Raw genomic sequence first — 21,388 nt, forward strand, 5'->3', positions numbered from 1 at the left:
AGGCCCACGCACAGTAGGGGGGCGGGGGGTGGAGGAATGGGGGGGCGGGGTTAGGAGCCTTCATTGTGGTATCCCGATCTTTACTCTATACTACGTTATTCCCTTGCCTCCAGGCCTGATCTTGAGCTGCAGTTTAAGTGTTACCACCACGAGGATCGACAGATGAACACAAACTGGCCTTGTTCTGTCCAAGTCAGCGTCAACTCCACACCTCTGAGTATTGAGCGCGGGGACAACAAAACTTCCCATAAACCTCTTTACCTGAAGCAGGTTTGCCAGGCCGGCCGGAACAGCATCCAGATCACAGTCAGTGCCTGCTGCTGCGTAAGTATGGTCAGGAGATGGAGATGGGGGGTATCACCGTGGGGGAGGTCCCTGGTGTATGTGCTATAGAAGCTACGGGAAGAGCAGCCATAATTTTATTTCGCCAGCACCCATAATAAAATATATTCAGCACAGATAAGCCAATTTAGACCCCTGAACCCCCAGCTCCCCTCCTTTTGCCTGCATGATGTCTACACGTTTTCTGATGTCTGCACTTCTTCTTTTTTTTTTTTTTTTTTATAATACGGTATCAGCAGCTTTTCTTGCATTACCAAAGGAGTAAATTTTGGAGCTAGGGTAAAATGCCTGGATCCAGCCGATTAATAGTAAGGGTGCGTGCCCACGATCAGCGTCTGCAGTGTGTCAGCTGCGTCCAAAATGCTGCATTGTACAGTACGGTCACAGTGGATGGGTTTTCTAGAAATCCCATGCCCACTGTGCGTGGACGGCCCGCTGCAAAAACTGACCTGCAAGTATGTCAATTCTTTGCTGCGCAATCGCAAGCATTCTCATAGAGAACACAAGCGAGAGATCGCAACGCCCCGAACCCTGATCATGGGCACGAGCAGCTGCTGTCTGCTGCGGAGGAGACTCATGGCCCCGCATGTCAGGACCCACCGGCATCCAGGATCGTGTGCACATACACTTAGATGACTGTATACGTTCAGATTGTGCAGTGATGTTTGCTGACCACCAGCCCAGCAGACCACTCACTCATATGCAGTCTCCTGGAACCTATATCGTTAGGGGTTGTAGCATCTTTTTGGTTCATTCGCTGGGAACACTTGTGGTAATGTTTAATAAACGCCCTCCAAAACCATTCCTAGCAGCTGGACACGACTCTCGGCTAGGTGTTGTCTCACCAACCCACTCCCATAATTAAAGGATTATCCTCCAACCTGAAATTAGGATGAGTTCAAGAGGGTTTACAACAATACGAATGCTGTTCCGCGCGGATTCTGCTGCGCCTTGTGACGCTACAGTTGTCTACGTGACGGTATCCTCCGATCACCACTGATCACGTTTTGATGAAGAAGTACAAAGATGTATAGACCTATTTCAAACCTTTTAGGTTTTTGTATAACATGTTTTTTTTTTTCTTTTACAGTCTCATCTGTTTGTCCTACAACTCGTGCACCGACCATCAGTCCGATCTGTCCTCCAGGGTCTGATAAAGAAGAGGCTGCTCCCCGCAGAGCATTGCATCACAAAAAGTAATTGTCGCTTCTCGTAGATTTGATTATTTTTTTATTTATTTTTTTTTTTTCCTTTGGTCCTTTTTGTCTTTTCAAATTGAGTTGTGGGGGGAAAAAAATGTACTTCCACTGGAATCAAAACCCTCACGTCTCTGAATTTGCAGTTTGAAGGGTCTTTGACCCATATTTGCCCCATTTATTGAGGTTAGAGGGCCTCTGAGCACAGAATGACTGGTCAAACCTCAAGTATTACGCGTTCAGTACATCATAACGGCCAAACATTTGAATCCACCTTCCCACCTACTACGAGGGGCTGCTAAGCCTTTGGCCTTTTTTATTTTTATTTTTTTTTTCTATGGTAACGAATGTTAGATCACATAAAAGCCTTATGTGTCTAATACATGTTTTTATAAATTTTTGTGTTTGTTGCTAATGGTAAGTGTTCTACGCACGCGGGAAAACAAAATATCAGAGTCTAATGCGATATTCACAGCAACTGAGAGCAGAGGAGGGATAAAATTCTTGTTTCTGCAAGGAAAGTCTGCCAAGGATATTCATGGTGATATGTCGCAGACATTGGGGGATCAATGCCCTTCATATTCCACAGTTAAGAACTGCATTGCCAAATTTAATACTTCACCAATGATGAGGAAAGTCCTGGACGACCGAGAGTGGTTGTTGTTCCGGAGATCGTCGATGCTGTGCACAACCTCATACTGGAGAATCCACGAATTTCAGCTAAAGCAATAGCAGACATCATGGGGATTTCCCGTGAACGTGTTTGTGTCATTATCCATGAACATTTGGACATGAGGAAGCGATCTGCAAAGTGGGTCCCCAAATGTTTCACAACAGATCAGAGAAGCATTCGTGTGGAAACTTCCTGGTCCATTTGTCAGCGTTTCCGGACTCATAAGACTGGTCACTATGGATGAGACCTGCATTTATTTGTATGACCCTGAAAACAAGGAGCAGTCAAGAGTGGAGACACAGTGGTTCTCCTCATCCAATGAAGTTCAGGGTGCAAAAATCAGCCACTAAGGTGATGGTGTCTGTGTTCTGGGATAAGCAGGGCGTGCTGCTAGTGGACTACCTTTAAAAGGGTTCCACCATCAATGCAAGGTATTACATTGAACCTTTGGACCAATTGTAGGCAGCTCTGAAGGCCAAAAGGTGAAGTGAGCTGTCCAAAGGAATCTTGTTCCCACAAGACAGCGCCTCCGCTCACACTGCACAAGCGACCACGGCAAAACTGGCAGAGCTGGGCTTACAGCTGGTTGACCACCCAACTTATTCACCAGATCTAGCTCCCTTTGGACAATCATCTGTTTCTAAACCTGAAGAAACACCTCAAGGTACCAAATTTCACACCATTTCTGATGCCATGGCTGCTACAGATGCCTGGTTTGGGACACAATTGAAATCCTTCTTTTTGCTAGGCTTACAGAACTTGGAAAACCAATGTAAGCAGTGTGCTGTCATCAGTGGAGAATATGTGGAATAAATGTAAAGTTTCATCATCCTATCTCGTTTCTTTCTGGGTAAAGCCAAAGACTTATCAGCAGCCCCTCGTAGTTGTTCCTCTGTCCAACCTCTTGTCATCCTTGATTTGACGGCTCTGGTTTCATAGAGCAAGAGAAGGGCAGAGCTGGATGGAAAACAATCAGGAGGGAAGGTGCACTGAACTGTTTGGCCGCTATGATGCTTGGTTTGAACAGTCGTTTTGTTCTGACAGTCTCATTAATTCACATGTAGAGATACCTGCTGCATCTGACTTGTCACTTATCAAAAATACCGGCTGGGAAATCCTGTGAATATAGCAATGTGAGGCATGTTGCTAGCTGTCTTTGCACGGATTTCAGTGTAGATTGGTATTCTTCACGTGGATTTGGTTTCCGGTCACCATTCCCTAATGTTTTACTTTACATTATCCCTCCTTTACTCACAGTACATATATTGAATTGTTCCACAGTTAAAAGAAACTTCAGCAATGGCAGCATCCCCGGGACACCAGGGCCCAACGGTGAGGATGGAGTGGAGCAAACGGCCATTAAGGTGTCGCTAAAATGTCCAATCACCTTCCGAAGAATTCAACTTCCCGCCAGGGGCCATGATTGTAGACACATCCAGGTAATGAGGATCTGACAGCCTGAGCTCTGTCCAATCTCCTCCTTATCCAGGCCCGGAATAGTGTGAATCCGGCCTTACTATTATGTCTCTACGTGCAGCGTTTTATCTGAGGCTTTTGCTTTTCTCTCCCTCCAGTGTTTTGATCTGGAATCGTACCTGCAGCTGAACTGTGAACGTGGGACCTGGAGATGTCCTGTGTGCAAGTGAGTAGCATCGACTCTCCTCTACTTTCCCCACCCTTCATGAATCCATCTTTTTCTAGTTTTCACCAAAATTCTTTTTTTTTTTTTTTTTTTATTTAAAAGTAATTTGCAAGGCTCTGATGGACATTTCCATAATGCAAATCCTTGCAGTCGTTTTTCCTCCAGCCAGGTGAAGTGCATCACCTAAGGTGCTTTTAAAGGGAATCTGTTACCAGGTTTTTGCCACCAAATCGGAGAGCAGCATATCGTAGGGACAGAGATCCTGATTCCAGTGATGTGTCACTTACTGGGCTGCTTAGTATAGTTTTGATAAAATCACTGATTAATCAGCAGGAGATTATCATTACAGGACTACTTGGTGTGCTGCAGGTAGTCCAGCATATTCAGGAGCTCCGTATAACGGCTAGATCTGCAGCAGAGAAAACAGTGATTTTATCAAAGTGACAGCAAACAGCTCAGTAAGTGACACATCGCTGGAATCAGGATCAGTCACTACATTATGCTGCTCTCAGATGGGGGAACAAAAACCTGGTGACAGATCCCCTTAGGCTATGTGCATACCCTGCAGATTTGGTGTAGACATTTTCTACACCAGATCTGCACGCCGTGGCAAAAAAACCCGTCAAAACCGGATATTTGTTTGGGGTTTTTTGTGTTTGTTTTTTTTTTTTTTTGTTTTGGGCCATCAAGAAAGTCAAAATTGAAGTCAAGGGGTGCTAAACCTGACCAATAACTGACATGCTTCAGATTATCTGCTCCAAAACGGCACTGAAAAAAATGCACCGTGTTCAAAGCAAATCCAATATCCCATAGACTTTGCTGGCTTCAGGAGAGGCACGCAGATTTAAAAAAGTCAAAAACTGCAGTGTGTGCACAGGGCCTTAAGGTTTCCATACACTTTAGCTAGCTGTAGGCTGAGCTCTCATGTGTCTTCAGTGGGGAAACCTTAAGGTCGGGCATTTCAATAGGTATTTATTTTTTATTTATTTTTTTATTCTCCCCGTAAATCATCTGTTTGGGGAGACATCATAAAATTGACGGCCTTGCCCGAATTCATCTAACGTGTATGGATGGGAAGGGGAACGGCAATTTTACTAAATTTGCCACTAATATCACTGTGGCACAATTAAGAACTACCATTTTATCAGTGATCTCTAGCTGATCCTTTGGTGCCCAATTTGTTATATTCCGTCAGAAACTGGAGAATTGTTGAAAATTGGTCAGAGGTAAATGGGGTTTAACGTCAAATAGCCACTAAATTAATCTATAATCTACCCATTAATGTAATTTACTGGCTATTATTGCTGTCCAGAAGCCACTATTCCGCAAGTAGAAAATTGTTCCCCTTAGACCCCACTATAGCTTCTCATACCGCCAGATCAGCTCTCATAGTTTGCACTGGCGAGGGGCAATCGCCCCAAAACACCGTCTCAGCAAATTGAGGTTCTGATCTGGCATAAATCCTAAGTCATACGAGAAGACTCGTTGGAGGGTCACTTTGACTTTTAGGATTGCTACCTCAAATAGGTGGCACGAGACCTTCCTCCTTGAAGAGACAATTTGAATATTTCCCAGAGGAGCATTGCAACTATAAGACTCCTCACCACTGACAGTCAGATTGCTTTGTCAGTCTCCGCAAGGAGAACGGTTTTCCCCTTAGATCCCACTATAGCTTCTCATTATACGGCCAGATCAGATCTCATACTTTGCACTGATGAGGGACAATCATCCCGAAACACTGTGTCTGCAAATTGAGCTTCTGATCTGGCAATAAATCCTAAGTCATATGACAAGGCTCGTTGGAGTCACTTTTGGCTTCTAGGATTGCTAGCACCAATAGGTGGCGCTAGAGTTCGTCTCCTTCTTCCCTGAAGAGACAATATGATTATTTCCCAGAGGAGCATTGCAGCTATAAGACTCCTCACTGGCAGCCAGATTGGTTTGTCAGTCTTTGCAATGAGAAAAGTTTTCCCCTTAGACAGAAGCCACTAAACAGTCAAATAGAAGGGAGCTCCTTTGCTTGCAGTTCCTCCTGTTGGACAGTAGATGGCACCAGATGACCATGAGTGACCGTTTTATCATTGTAAATGTCATGTCTTACAATCCAGAGACTGCCCCATTATCCGATCACTGGTTTTGGAGAATAATGTGATTTATATCTTTGCTTTGCAGTAAAACTGCCCTGTTAGAGGGATTAGAAGTGGACCAGTACATGCTGGGAACGTTGCTGTATATCCAGAAGTGAGTACACTGCGCATATCAATCATCTATTCTTGTGTTACAGGCTCATTTGTGTTTCTGTACCATACGGCCTCCATGTCTGGACTCTTCTTAACCTGTTCTTTTCTGTGCCGTAGCTCTGACTATGAAGAGATCACCATTGATCCTTCCTGCTGCTGGAAGCCGGTCCCTGTGAAGCCAGACACCCACGTGAAGGAGGAGGCCGATGGACCGGTACTCAAGCGTTGCCGCAGTCTGAGCCCAGCACACATGGTTATGCCAAATGTTATGGAAATGATCGCTGCTCTGGGACCAAACTCTTCTCCCTTCAATAGTATGCAGTCGGGCGGCGGAGTGCGAACAGACTACGGTGGCCCACAGGGTGCGTAATAAGATGTGGTCATGCAGTACTTTTTGATTGAATGTGCTTTTCCTCCATCATGGTTAATATTGAGAGCTCTGCGAGCCACACTTTCTATAGAGCGGAGGAATCTTATTGGCTACGTCTTGTTGTCTCTCCATGCTGGTGAAGGACAGGAGCGAGACGCAGACCGTTCCTGAATAGCTATATGCAGGTTTAGTGACCATACTTTAACACCAGTAATAATCTATATGGCCAGCCGCTGGTGAGGGATTCCTGCCCTTGGTAGGTGGGAAAATCAGTTCTGGAATGTGTATTGCTTCTTTGACGTGTTAAATATGAGCAAACTCCAAGCAGACTTCTTGAACGTATGCTAAATGGATTATCTGGGACTAATTAAAGGGCAACTGTCATGTCGTTTTTTATATAGATAGATAGATAGATTGATATATTATACCACCCCCGATTGTGTTTTTTAAATAATTCAATGTGCATCATAACATGGTTTAAAGGGAACCTGTCAGCACTTTTTCGGCCTATAAGCTACAGCCACCACCACCGGGCTCTTATATACAGCATTCTAATATGCTGTACATAAGAGCCCAGGCCGGGAGTATAACGTAAAAAGCACTTATTATAATACTTACTGAACGGTCACGCTGTGGGCCTAATGGGCGTCTGATGCCGGCTCTGCCTCTTTCTGCCATCTTCGTCCTCTTTCTGAAGCCTGGGTGCATGACGTGGCTACGTCATACACACTCTCCCTGGTCCTGCGCATGTGCACTACAATACTTTGATCTGCCCTCAGCGGGCTCAGGACCGGAAAGCCGGCGAGTGTGTATGACGTCGGACCCGTCATGCACTGCGGCTAGAGAAGGAGCACAAAGATGGACAAGAGAGGCGGCGCCGGCACCGGACAATGGAGATGCCCATAAGGCCCACAGCGTGACCGTTGGGTAAGTATTATAAAGTGTTTTTTATGTTCTACCTCGGCCTGGGCTCTTTATATACAGCATGTTAGAATGCTGTATATAAGAGCCCGGTGGTGGTGGCCGCAGCTTATAGGCCGAAAACGTGGTGACAGGTTCGTTTTTAAAATAAAAAAAATCTTTACGTTTTTATATCCTTCGGTGAATTCAGTCTTAGGTTTGGAGGGATGGAGTGTTTGCGGGGATCAGTCACTGTCACTCCAATTGAGGCATGATTCTTTTTTTTAACTTAGTCACGCCCCCATCATTGTGATTTGATTACACCACAGGTCCTTCACCAGCTCTTCTCTGCTGAGCTCCGTCCATTATGGTCACATGATCGTGACCTCAGCACAGGTCCTTCACTACCACGTCTACAAAGCTGAGCTCCGGAGCTGTGAAGGACCTGTGCTGATGTCACAATCATGTGACCGTAAAGTGTAAGCAGTGCTAAGCAGAGAAGTGATGGTGAAGGACCTGTGGTAATCAACAGAAGAGAAGATGTGGTGAAGGACCTCTGCTAATGTCATGATCATGTGACTAATGGGCGGAGCTCAGTAGAGAAGTGATGGTGAAGGAGCTGTGGTGTAATCAGTTACATTGCTGGGGTCGTGATTTAAGTTAAAAAAAAAAAAAAAAATCATTCCTGAACTTAAAGGGAACCTGTCACTGGATGTTTATAATACTCACCTGGGGCGTGGCCTGGACATGGAGGGATAGAGTCGTGAAGTGTCTTTGCTCCTGCCCTGACCCGGGCATTTATAACACCAGGGCAACAAAAACGGAGATTTGAGCAGCGGATGGGCAACAGGAGGAGGGGAGGAGGCCCCCGACATACTTTTAAAACACCGGCCACCACAACGCGGGATATCAGGAGCTATCTGAGGGATCCGGAGCGGGCAGCCCCTGAGCACAAGATGGCGGACGCAGCGAGGCATACGAGAAGCGGCCGCTCCCTGGGCGCAGCCGTGGCGGCTGAGGACCCGGAGGATGCAGCTGACGCCCGGGCTCCGGCTGCGGACACAGGCGGCAATGAAGAGCGGGCACAGGTCAGTGAGGGGCAGGCCGGAGCGGCACCTCGAGCGGCTCCTCAGGCGGGAAGGCAAAATGGCGCCGAGGCCCAGAACGCCGGCGGGACAGTGACGGAAAACTCAGTCTGCACCCAGGCGGCACTTACCATGACTGGAGCGGGAGGGGAGGGCAGTGATGCGGGGGGGTCCATGATGTTGGAGGATTCATCTGGCCCCACTTCCACTGGAGGATCGCCAGCTACTCTGGGCCTGGAGACTCGGAGGGGGGAGGGAAGGAGGGCTGCCTCACCCGACCACTGTGCTGCTGCAGGCACGGAGCTGTGCGTCTTCCCTGTGCAGATGGGAACCGCTGGGACTGTGTTCTTTGGAGGGAGCCCCCCTGCAAGCCTGTGTTTCTCAGCTGCTACATTTAATAGTGCTGCTCAAGAGGCCGGGCACCCTGGCACCAGCGGGGGAATAGGCCACACAGATCATCAGCCTTTGCTCCAGATGTGGAAAGTGTTAGAGGGCCTCAGTAGTCACATCAAAAATATCCCTACAAAAGCTGATATGGACTCATATGTAACTAGATTGGAAAGCTCCTATCGCGCAGAGCTCTCAGGCCTGAGAGACGAAGTACAGCAGATGGGGGAAAGAGTGGGGGCTGTTGAAGCTGCAGCACAATCCCTATCACTTAAAATAACAGAGCAGGATTCCCGCATTTCTTCCCACAATGCTCACTTTCAGTATCTGACTGACCTCATTGACGATATTGAAAACCGCAACCGACGAAACAATATAAGGGTCCGTGGCTTGCCGGAATCGATTGAATCTGTGGATTTGGACAAAACCCTACGCCACATTTTTAATGCTCTGTTACAAGTCCCACTAGACTCTCCCCTGGAGCTGGACCGATCACATAGAGCTTTGGGTCCCCGCTCTCAGGACCCGGACCGTCCTAGGGATGTCATCTGCAAGGTACACAGATACCAACTCAAGGACGCCATAATGGGGCGGGCTCGCTCGGCAGAGAATCTAAGACACCAGGGACGGAGGATACAACTTTTGCCTGATCTCTCCAGATGGACACTCCAGAAAAGGAGGGCATTACGCCCGCTCCTGGACTCGCTGCGCCAACGGAATATCCCGTACACGTGGGGGTTCCCTTTTCGCCTGCGAGTACGGCAGGCGGGCAGGGTGCACGTATTGAGCCACCCGGTGGGGGTTCCAGCGTTTACAGCGGCCTTACGGATTCCGGAGGTGACCATCACAGACTGGCCGTGTTTGCCCCCCGGGGGACCAGGGGGCGTCCACCCTGCGGCGGTCTGGGAGAGGAGGAGAAACCAGGAAGAAGTGCCCGAAGATCGTGGCTGAGGTCGGACATTCACAAGGAGGCGAAGATTTATGAAGGTTTATAAGGCGTATAAGTCATATTACTGCAGGGATGTGGTTTGATTTTTCTCATTACAGGTTAACACACTACTGACAGTTAATGTTATATTGCATTACCAAGGATGTGTTGGAGGGGCCTCCTTTTGCCTTTTGTCTAAAGGTTGTGGCCTGAGTTTGCGTCGTCGTGGGGATGGTGAGAACATCTTAATTGGCCGCCAAGCCCCCGCGAGGAACACACTCGGTGCTAAAGTTAAAGGCTGAAGGGCGGCGTAACTTTAAAATGAAGGTTGCTGATATAAGTTGTTAAAATAATATGCTCTGGGTCAGGCGGAGTTGCCTTCCGTGTGCAGTCCGCTTCTCTATTGGGGTTGTTGCACTTGGCTGGCCTAGGTGCAGCTTTATATAGTTCTACCCCATTAAGGGTACTTTCACACTTGCGTTATTTTCCTTCCGTTACAATCCGCCCTTTTGGGAAACAGCGGAATCCGTTAACGGATTCCGCTGTTTCCCATAGACTTGTATGGTTGACGGATTGTACCAAAAGGAGCTGCGTTGCTTCCGCTGGGCGACGCTCCGTTGCTTCCGCCCAGCGGGAGGAACGCAGCATGTAACGTTATTTTGAGCAGCGGAATCCTCTGGATTTCACTGCGCATGCTCTTTTTTTTTTTTTTTTTTTTTTTTTTTTTTTAAATCAAACTTTATTTTGGCTCGCGGTGGCCGAACGTTCAGCTGAGCGCCCGGCCGTCGGCAAGCGACAGCGCTCAGCTGAATGACCGGCCACCAGCATGCCCGGCCGCCGGCAAGTCACAGCGCTCAGCTGAGCGCCCGCCCGCCGGCATGCCCGGGCGCCGGCAAGTGACAGCGATCAGCTGATCACCCGGCGGCCGGCTGCAGGGAGCGATCAGCTGATCACCCGGCGGCCGGGAGCGATCAGCTGATCACCCGGCAGCCGGCTGCAGGGAGCGATCAGCTGATCACCCGGCGGCCGGCTGCAGGGAGCGATCAGCTGATCACCCGGCGGCCGGCTGCAGGGAGCGATCAGCTGATCACCCGGCGGCCGGCTGCAGGGAGCGATCAGCTGATCACCCGGCAGCCGGGAGCGATCAGCTGATCACCCGGCGGGCGGGACCGATCAGCTGATCACCCGGCGGCCGGCTACTGGGAGCAATCAGCTGATCACCCAGCGGCCGGCTGCAGGGAGCGATCAGCTGATCACCCGGCAGCCGGGAGCGATCAGCTGATCACCCGGCGGGCGGGACCGATCAGCTGATCACCCGGCGGCCGGCTACTGGGAGCAATCAGCTGATCACCCAGCGGCCGGCTGCAGGGAACGATCAGCTGATCGTTCACTATAGTCTGCCGCTGGTAAAACCGGGAAAAAAAAAAAAAAAAAATCAAAACGAATTGCGTTGTTTTGCAGCATCCGTTGCATCCGTTGTGTCACTATATGCAACACATCCGTTGCATCCGTTACACAACGCAATGCAACGGATACCGTTCAACGCAAGTGTGAAAGTAGCCTAACTCCGTCAGGTTTGGCGGTACGCTTTAGCCCTTTCTTGGTGCTGAAGTATTTTCTGTTCTAATTGTTCTAATTCTCCTTCTAACTCTTCTTATTTTACTTCCTCTTCTCTCTCCTCTTCTTTTAATTTTTTTTTCTTCTAACTCTTCTTCTTCCTCTTTCTTTCTCCTCTTCACCCTTCCCCCCCCCCCCCTCTTTTTTTTTTTTTTTTTTTTTTTTTTTTTTTTGTCTTTCTCTGTTTTTCCTACAACCTTCTCCAACTTCCCTATTATCCTTTCTCCAAACACAGGTGATTGATTGGACCCTAGGTGCGGAACCATGGCGGAACTAAAATTCGGCTCTTTGAATGTGAAGGGACTTAATACTCCCCAAAAAAGGACCCAAATTCTTTATGATATGCACAAGCAGAGGGTGCACATTCTTCTTCTCCAAGAAACTCATTATAAAACTGGTTGTGTCCCCAACATGAAAAATCGTTACTACCCGACCTGGTACCATGGTACTAACGCAGACTCTAGATCCAGGGGGGTGTCTGTTGCCTTGCATAAATCATTGAGTCACTCCTTGATAGACATGAAGTTGGACCCAGAAGGCAGATACGTTATGGTTAAATTGAGAATCTCAGGTAATGTGTTCACGGTTGCGGGTTGGTATTCGCCCAATGTAGATCAGTCAAAAGCGGGACGGGGATTTCTCAGAACCCTTACAGAATTCTCAGAGGGAGTGGTCATCTTGGGGGGAGACTTTAATATGCCCCTAGACCCACAGGTGGATACTTCAACTGGCCGAAGCGCGATCCCCTTATCCCACTTACGGTCCTTTAAACGGGAGGTGCATCAGGTTCAATTGACGGACGTGTGGCGGGTATTAAACCCCTCGGGAAGGGATTATACCTTTTACTCAAACCCACAAGGCTCATATAGCCGTATTGATTTTTTTTTTAGTACGTCAGCACGTCCTCACATGGCACCCAGTTGCTGAGATCGGAAGCGTGGTTTGGTCCGATCATGCACCTATTTTCCTAACAGTTTCGCCCCCGGGGGGTCAGACGCGTGAGTGGACATGGAAACTTAACGACAATCTATTGAAGGATACACTGTGCGCAAATGATGTCAAGGAAGCAATAGAGGTCTTTTTGGCAACACACGCCGGGGACTCCACCTCCCTACCTTTTCAGTGGGAAGCATTCAAGTGCGTAATTCGGGGAGTTTTAATAAAACATGGGGCACGTATTAAGAAGTTGAAGACTTTGCAAATTAGCACACTACTTGATGCGATACATAGGTTGGAAACCACACATAAAAGAAACAGATCAGCTGGGGTCTTAGCAGACCTCGTTAAAAATAGAGAGGACTTGAAGACGCTTCTTAACGAAAAATACCTTAAATACCGCTCTCATTACCAACGTTTCCTATATCAACACTCGGACAAATGTGGTAGGCCCCTGTCACGCCTTCTTCACCCCCGCAACAACACATCATTCATACCGAGAATACAGCGGCGTGGCGGCACTGACACGAGTAACCCGGTGGAGATCATGGAGGAAATGAGGACATTTTACTCTGATCTATATAACATTAAGGGACGCCTGGCGGATATGGAGCAGAGTAAACTGATGGAGAGGATCAATGAGTACATCACAGACACGGCATCCACACCGTTGAGGGAGGAGGAGGTCTCACAATTAGAAGAACAGTTTACAGAGGAGGAGGTGGGGCTGGTGATTAAAAGCTCTCCTGCAGGAAAGAGCCCGGGCCCGGATGGGTTCTCCCCGGCATTTTACAAGACATTTAGAGAATTGATAGCCCCATTCCTTACAAGGGTTTTCAATTCGGTCTCAGACACGACTCCATTTGCGGCACAGTCCCTGGAGGCGTTCATTACAGTCTTGCCGAAGCCCGGCAAGGACCCATCTCTGGTTACCAATTATAGGCCGATATCTTTATTAAATGTGGATGTGAAATTGTTTTCTAAAACACTGGCCAATAGACTGGCCCCTCTCCTCCCCTCAATTGTTAACTCAGATCAGGTCGGATTTGTTCAAGGTAGGGAGGCCCGCGACAATGTGAATAAGACTTTATTACTCATGGCTAATGCGATCTCTTCTTCTTCACCGGTTGGCCTTTTATCTGTGGATGCGGAGAAGGCATTCGACCGGGTGCATTGGGATTTCCTCCGAACCGCGTTACAAAAGATTGGCTTGGGCCCGCTCTTTTTACAAAAAATATTGGCGTTGTATACGTGTCCCTCGGCACGGATCAAGGTCAATGGAGCATTGTCTCGACCCATTGCGATAAGGAATGGCACGAGACAGGGGTGCCCTCTCTCGCCATTGCTGTATGTGGTAGTGATGGAGCACCTCGCTAACGCTATAAGGAGGAATCCCAGTGTACATGGTCTACGGGTGGATGAGGAGACTTATAAGACTTCCCTGTATGCTGATGACCTATTGATTTTATGTTTCTCAACCCCACATTACACTACCCTCTTTGATGAAGGAGTTTGAGAGATTCGGAGAGGTAAGCAATTTCAAAGTGAATTACTCAAAAACGGAAGCACTGAGTGTCACCCTAAGATCCCACGAAGTGGCATTGGCTAAACAGAATTTCCCATTCAGGTGGCAAACTAAAGCAATTAAATATTTGGGCATACAGATCCCGGCTGACCTCTCTCTCCTCTACGCGTTAAATTATCAAACCCTATTGACACGCACACTCAAAGATCTCCTATCATATCACAAAAAACCTATTTCGTGGTTTGGACGTATCAACTCTTTCAAGATGGACGTACTCCCACGGTTTCTATATGTTTTTCAAGCGGTCCCCATATCTCCACCCGCTAGCTTTTTCCGCACACTCAAATCGGCGTTGATCAAGTTTGTATGGGGACACTCGAGGGCGAGAATAAAATATCATACTTTAACCAGACCGACGGACAGGGGAGGGGCTGGACTGCCAGACCTCCGTAGATACCATCAGGCTACTCTATTAATGCGCATGTTTGACTGGCACTTTTTTGCTGAACATAAGAAGTGGGTAGCATTAGAGCAAGGGGGAGCGCATGTACCCTTGCGGTATCTACCTTGGTTGGAGTCACGAGAGGGAGTAAAGTTGCCTACGGCTGACTTCTTGGTAAAGGCCACACTAAAAGAATGGGATCGGACCCGACAAAGTTCGTTATCTTGTCCTCCACTCCTGCTCACCCCGATCCTTTCCAATCCGGAATTTGCTCCGGGATCTGACCGTTCCACTTTCTTGCGCTGGGGAAAAGATGATGATGTTAGGATTCATCATGTATTAAAAGGACATGACATCATGTCCTTTGGGGATCTGCAGGGTCTGGATCCCCCTTGTTCATTATCATGGATAGAGTACAGACAGTTGCACTCATTTGTAAGCAATAGATTGAGAAAATGGAAACATCTACCCAACCCTTCCTTGACCCCATTTGAAGGGTTGTTCATGCAGAAGTCCCCACCTTCTCACTTAATATCATTAATTTATAAATTGTTGAGTCAGGCAGCTCCTGAGGCAGATACGGATCCACACTTCATGTCACAATGGGAGATAGAATTGGGCACCACCTTTTCTGAAGAAGAAAAACGGAAAGCATATATGTTTACCCATAAGCTGGCCACGGCAGGCTATGCGAAAGAAAAGAATTACAAAATTTTATCAAGATGGTACCTATACCCAGTGAAGCTGCATAGGATTTTCCCCTCTGTATCTGAGCTGTGTTGGCGGTGTGGAGGTTCCCCGGGGACAATGCTGCATATATGGTGGGAATGCCCGCTAATTAAACCCTTCTGGCTAGAGGTGTTTCGGACATATACCAATATCTCTGGAGAGGGTGTTGCCCTCCCCACAGATCTCTCTGCTGTCCATGTTGCCCGGCTCAATTAAGACACAAAAAGGAGACTTACTTAGATTCTGCCTTTCGGCAGCCCGTTCGGTGGTACCTAGACACTGGCGGAAGACAACGTCTCCTTCTATGCAAGAATGGCAGCAGGAACTCTCCTCCATATGTTATATGGAGGAGCTTTCCGCGGAGGTGACAGAGGACAGCGAGAAATTCTTAAAGATTTGGCAACCTTGGATCCTTTTCAAAGAGACAAATGCGTATAGAGAACTGTTTGGTCCTTGAATAGAAGGGGAATACTGGCCGGGCCTGGTTTCTCCAACAGCCGCACCTGGGAGAACATGGACATCCCTTCCCCTCGGACTTACCCACCCTTCACCTTCTTTCTCTCTCTATGTCGTTACTATCTTCACTGCTAGCTCATTTCCCCCCCCCCCCCCTTTTTTTTTTTTTTTTCTCTTTTTCTCTTTTTTTTCACCTTGTTTCCTGACCTTAAGTTGCATTCTTAGTGCCTAATGTTCTGGTATACGAGTCAAGTGGGTACGTAGACTCCCTCTCATTATATTTTGGTTTTGAAATAATACCCTATCCAAAGTAAACAGAGGGAGCAGAGTCAAACAAATGTGGAGGGGGGGAGAGGGGCAGATAACATTCGTAATTGAAAGATCTTGAGATATGCATGTCCCCTTCCTTTCTTCCCTTCCCTCTGTTATTGCCTTTTGCTACTTTCCAGAAGGATATATGTCTACATGACTCTTTTTTGTATTTCTAAAGAATTGATTTGTAAGTCAAATTTGTATGCAATATTTGATCCTATGCTTTGGTTCTTGTCATTTGTATTGTATTTTTCTTAATAAACAAAGATTATACATAATACTCACCTAATGGTCGGTGCAGCGCAGACTGGTGAGTATCTCTGATCTCCGGGTCACGCGCCTCCTCTTTCGGCCATATTTGTCCTCCTTCTGAAGCTAGTGTGGATGACGCATTCTATGTCATCTACACTAGCTAACACTGAGGTCCCGTGCAGGGGCACTACAGTACTTTCACCTGCCCTACTTAGGGCAGATCAAAGTGCGCCTGCGCAGGACCTCAATGAGAAGAGAGAGCAGCTGCCTCTGTTCCGCTTTGTTGGTTCGGCGTGACTGCCGATGTCATGCTGATTGATATCCGGCTGCGTAACTTCGGAGAGCCGGCTGTCAATCATCATGTCAGTAGTCATGCCCAGTCTATGGAGAAGCCCAGAAGAGGAAGAGATGCTCTGTTAACATGAAGCAGGAGCTGTCTGTCTTTGCTCCGAGACTAAATCTTCTGGAAAGGTACACAAGGTCTTATGGCACCGGACAGCAAGTGTTTCTTCCAGTAATCTACACCATCTTAGTAATAAAACCATTATTTCCATGCAACTGAAGTATCAGGTCACATGGGGCACATTATAAAGGGGTCAGTGAACCTGGAAATGCCAGCCAAAAATCCTAATGCCGAGTGGCGTGAGAAAAAGGTGTGGAGAGCGGCAGGTTTAGACACCAAGTGCTCACCGCACCTTTCATGTAAAACCGCTTGTGGAATACATTGCTGGTGATAATGCAGCTTCTTCATGTGGTTCTTTATCCCTTCTAGGCCCGACTTTCCAGAACCAAGGTGGCTTTCCCGAAAGCGGCTTCCCATCCTCAAACCCCAGCACACCAACGATGAACGACTTCACCCCGAGTGGTCCGCCACCCATCTCCTATCAGTCTGACATTCCAAGCTCCATGATGGAAAAGAGCGGAGGTCCACCATTATCCGGGCAGGTGAGGGAAACATTACAGGGTTTTGTTTTGTTTTTTTTTTTCCAGGTTGCCAAATCTGCAAACATGACCATTATTGAAGCGGTTGACCAGAAATAAGTGGCACTGTCCCTTAGACGATTATACAGGCATGTAGTCATGTATACAGATGGGCCCTGACATAGTGTGCATAGCAGGCAGCAAGACTCCTCTGAGATGTCCCCTTTTTTTTTTTTTTTTTTTTTTCTTAAGCTAAACAAATCCAACCTCTCATCATACGGGAGGCCTCCATTCCTTGTAATAATCTAGTTGCCCACCTTTGAACTGACTCTATCTTCAGAATATCCTTTTTACAATGTGGAGCCCAAAACTGGATCCCATATTCCAGATGTGGCCTTACAAGTGACTTAGAGGGGTCACAATACGTTGGGATCACGGGATCTAATCTCTTTTTATACACCCTAAAATCTTGTTTGCTTTTGCAGCTGCTGCTTGACATTGAGTGCTGCTGCTCAGCTTATTTGTAATGAGAATACCCAAGTCCTTCTCCTGTTCTGTAGTCCTGAGCTTACTTCTAATGTATACGCAGCTATAGGATTACTCCGTCCTAGGTGCATTACTTTACATTTATCAACATTGAATCTCATTTGCCAAGTATCTGCCCATTCTGACATCTTATCCAGATCGTTTTGTAATATTTAATATCCTACATAGTTTGGTGTCGTCAACAAAGACTGACACTTTACTATCAATCCCATCCACAAGGATAAAGAGATTAAAAAGAATCGGTCCTGCTGACTATATCCCAATTAAAGAATATAACATTTTTCACGTTTTTTTCTGATTTTTCATACATACACTGAAACCAGGTATATGGAAGTAGGTTGCAGAGATGCGATTTTCTTCTGACTTTCCTCAATGAAATAATCTGCGTTTTAGGTTTGGGTATAAAATATTGTATCACTGTTTTCTCATAACTCTTTGTATCTTTTTAAAGGTTCCTCCCACAGGGCGGCTAGAAGCGTCTCACAATCCTTCCCAGTCTCTTCATGCCTCCAGTCTCAGCAATCAGTCACCACAGCAGCAGCTTCACCATCGGAATCAGCAGCGGCAACAATTGGCTCAGGCCGGGAGCGATCTGGCATTTAACCCCTCAGTGGGCATCCCCTCGGCGGGCGATGTACCAGAACCCTCTCTTGATGTAAGACCTTTTCTGTATTCTTGTGCCTTGTGCCCACGTGGCCTTTTTTTTTCTCCTTTTAATCAATATAAGCAAGGGAAAAGCATCCCAGCAAAGTCTGAGAATTGTGACTTGCTGTGCACACGCTGCTGCTTTTTTCTTGCAGATTTTGTTGCTGAAAAAAAAAAAGCAGAACGTCAATTGTTTGTGTTAATTCTCTGCGTTTTTATAATCCCCTGCAATGCTTTACACTAAAGGGGATTATATTGCAGCACTTCGTCTCACACATCATGCATACAGCATGGTGTGTGAGGCTCTCCGTAGCTCAGTAACCCGGGGTCATCATGGTGTAATCATGGATCACATTACAGGGACCCGATCGCCTGGGAGAGGTAAGCGATTCCTCTCCCTTCCTCCTAAATCCTGTAATTGCACTGATCACAGCATTTAAGGGTTAAACTGCTGGGAGCGGCACGGGGACCGCTCCGGGCAGTGAGAGCCGGGTCCTGGCTGTAACATCAACCAGAGACCCGGCGGCGATCGTGGTGGTACAGCTCCTGAACTGCCGCGATCGCATTGACTAAAAGAGCAGGAAAAAATGCAAGTGAAAAATACGCGCAAATGCAATAAAAAATGTGCTTCTTTGGCATGTTTTGGCAGGAAAAACGCACATTAAAGCAATGTGGGCACATAGCCTTAATCTGACATTGCTGTACCTGTTCCTTGTTTTAATAACCCCCCATCATCTCTACTTTCCAGCTTCTCCCCGAACTGACGAATCCAGATGAGTTGCTCTCGTACCTCGGGCCCCCGGACCTTCCAAGTAGCGGAAATGACGACCTCCTATCCTTGTTCGAAAACAACTAAATCAAGATTTTAAATGGTTTTTAACTTTTTTTTGTTCTGTTCTTCACGCCCAAGTTTTAATACCACGGATGATGCCGGGAGCAGCGCTGAGCACAAGACTTGATCTGGATACGAACAATTCACCTCCGCAGAGGAATACAGACTCTTCAGATCACTGCACTAATATAAGCCGGCGGCGCTGCTCCCCCCCCAAGCTTTAGAGAGACTCCCTGCAGATCAAAGTTTGGGAAATTGTTGACTACGTTAAATGACGCCTGCAGAACTCCATTTCAAAGAAACCAGCAAAGTTCCTCTTGTTAATACCTCCGCTACCAGGCGTCGTGTGTGTCAGCTTTGTCTGCTCACCTATGTATATTATGCCCCCCCCCCCTTTTTTTTTCTTAATTTTATTTTGTTTGCTTTCATCCTATTTTCTCATTAAAGCACCAGCCTGGGAAGTAAAACAAGTGCTGGTAGCCCATTTTATTATACGGTGACCCCCTTCCTGAAGCGAAGAGCACAACGCAGGTGTGTGTATGAGACTACACACTTTTTAATTTTTTTTTATTTTTATTTTTTTTTTAATTTTTCCCCCTTTTTTGTAATGTAAAGACGTTAATTTGTGCATACTTGTATAATATTGCCGATCCATTAGTCATGACTCATTCCTTTTTGTGGGTGGGAGGGTGGTTTGGTTATAATGGACGCTATAAGACCTTAGTGACACACTTCATGATATTTCCTACAATCTCAGCCATCGTCTGAGGTCGACTTTGCTACATATATCTATATTATTATTATTATACAGGAAGGTACCCCCTGTAGTAATGTGTCCTTTTGTCGTTGTATGTTATTTACAATATGAAAGCTTCAGTAGCCCGGGCAGCGCCACCCAACTGTACATGCAATAAACGTGGGCCTGCAGCCTTGCAACCCCTGCATTATTCGCTCTGCAGCAGAGCGGGAATCTGTGTACAGTATATAAATATATATTTATATATATGTTTGTCTGACTATATCACATAACAGCGGGAAAGATGCAGCATGTACATAAACTCCTTGCGTTTCCTGGCACGGCGGGGGTCAATCTTGAAGCCGTGTGTCGGCGTCACGAGGCACAACTTAGCCGATGCCTCGTTTATGAGCAATCTTGAAATGAGGACTGATGGAGGTGAAAAAAAAAACAAAGGTTGTCTCCCCGATGTGCATAGACCATCTACAATGCTGCAGAGACCTACCACCGATCAGCCATAGTTGTCTTTCTATTTATTGTTTTTAGTTTATTTCTGGACTTTTTTTTGTTTTTGTTTTTTCTGGATTTTAAAGGAAAAAAAAAATATACACCCACAAATTTTAATTTTTTTTTTCCAAATAAGCCATGAAGGAGTCTTTTGAGTGAGAGGTGGTCGCAAAACAAAAAAAGGGACCATCGGTTGTAAATGAAGTCCGCCGCCTCGCTCCTCAGCCACTGAAGTACAGATTTATTGCAAAGCCAAAAAAATGATTACTCTTTCCAGACACATGCAAACAGGCCAGGGATATATCATACTGGTGAGTGTGGTGACATGTCGGGTTTCTATTTAAATATCTAGGGTTTGTGCTACGTGCTGGAAAAAATGTGCGTTTTGCATAAATAAAAAATATATATATCTCTATATATTGAAATGATGGCTTTGCGTCGTTGCTTTTGTGTGTGTGTGTGTGTGTGTGTGTGTGTGTGTGTGTGTGTGTGTGTGTGTGTGTGTGTGTGTGTGTGTGTGTGTGTGTGTGTGTGTGTATATGTGTGTATATATGTGCGTATATAATATATGTATATATGTGTGCTGTATGTTGATCTCCCTAAGGTCAACCATCCTTACCTATATAGTCTTCTACTAGGCATTGCTCCCATTAGCCAGTTTCCTACTCCACACTGATGAGGGGCAAATACCCCGAAACAGCTGTCTGGATGGATACCATGTTTTGGCATAGGTGGTTTCCTTGACTGGAGACTACCCTTCCCTTGTTTTTTCCTTCCCGGTGAAAGACCTGGCTAGTTACCTGCCAGCGTTGAGAAACATGTGATGGTGTCTCCGCGGCATTTTTGTTTGGAATATTTCCCAGGGGGCATTGCTCTAGAATCACTGCGTTGGGAAAACACGTGATGGTGCTCCGCGGTGCTGGATGTTGATCTTCCTAAGGTCAACCATCCTTACCTATGTATATATGTGTAGATATATACTGTATATACAGTGTGACCACCCATATCCTGTCCACCACCATTAACTTGAGAATGGCAGCAGCTATAGGCATAGAAGTGGTGTCTAGGTATAGTAAAGTAGCCATGTGCTACGCAATGAAACCACCTATAGCGCCACCTGGTGGAAAACAATGGAGTTAGCATTTTTATCTCAAAAATGGAACAAGATA

The 21,388-nt window shown here is 46.7% G+C and overlaps 1 protein-coding gene across 3 annotated transcripts in view; it reads left to right on the forward strand.

Moving 5' to 3' along the window:
* ZMIZ2 (zinc finger MIZ-type containing 2) overlaps positions 1 to 20,644 on the forward strand; it is a 98,178-nt gene extending 77,534 nt beyond the window's left edge. For all 3 annotated transcript variants that reach the window (XM_075346270.1, XM_075346271.1, XM_075346269.1), the window contains 9 exons: positions 114 to 324; positions 1,433 to 1,538; positions 3,493 to 3,650; positions 3,786 to 3,853; positions 6,026 to 6,094; positions 6,211 to 6,455; positions 16,805 to 16,977; positions 17,951 to 18,154; positions 18,893 to 20,644. In XM_075346270.1, the coding sequence (XP_075202385.1) occupies positions 114 to 324; positions 1,433 to 1,538; positions 3,493 to 3,650; positions 3,786 to 3,853; positions 6,026 to 6,094; positions 6,211 to 6,455; positions 16,805 to 16,977; positions 17,951 to 18,154; positions 18,893 to 19,000 (1,342 nt within the window). In that variant the 3' untranslated portion in view covers positions 19,001 to 20,644. The remainder of the gene's footprint in view (positions 1 to 113; positions 325 to 1,432; positions 1,539 to 3,492; positions 3,651 to 3,785; positions 3,854 to 6,025; positions 6,095 to 6,210; positions 6,456 to 16,804; positions 16,978 to 17,950; positions 18,155 to 18,892) is intronic.
* Positions 20,645 to 21,388: the final 744 nt, after the last annotated feature.

This window comes from Anomaloglossus baeobatrachus, chromosome 4 (assembly GCF_048569485.1).
Source record: "Anomaloglossus baeobatrachus isolate aAnoBae1 chromosome 4, aAnoBae1.hap1, whole genome shotgun sequence".
Classification (NCBI taxonomy): Eukaryota; Metazoa; Chordata; class Amphibia; order Anura; family Aromobatidae; genus Anomaloglossus; species Anomaloglossus baeobatrachus.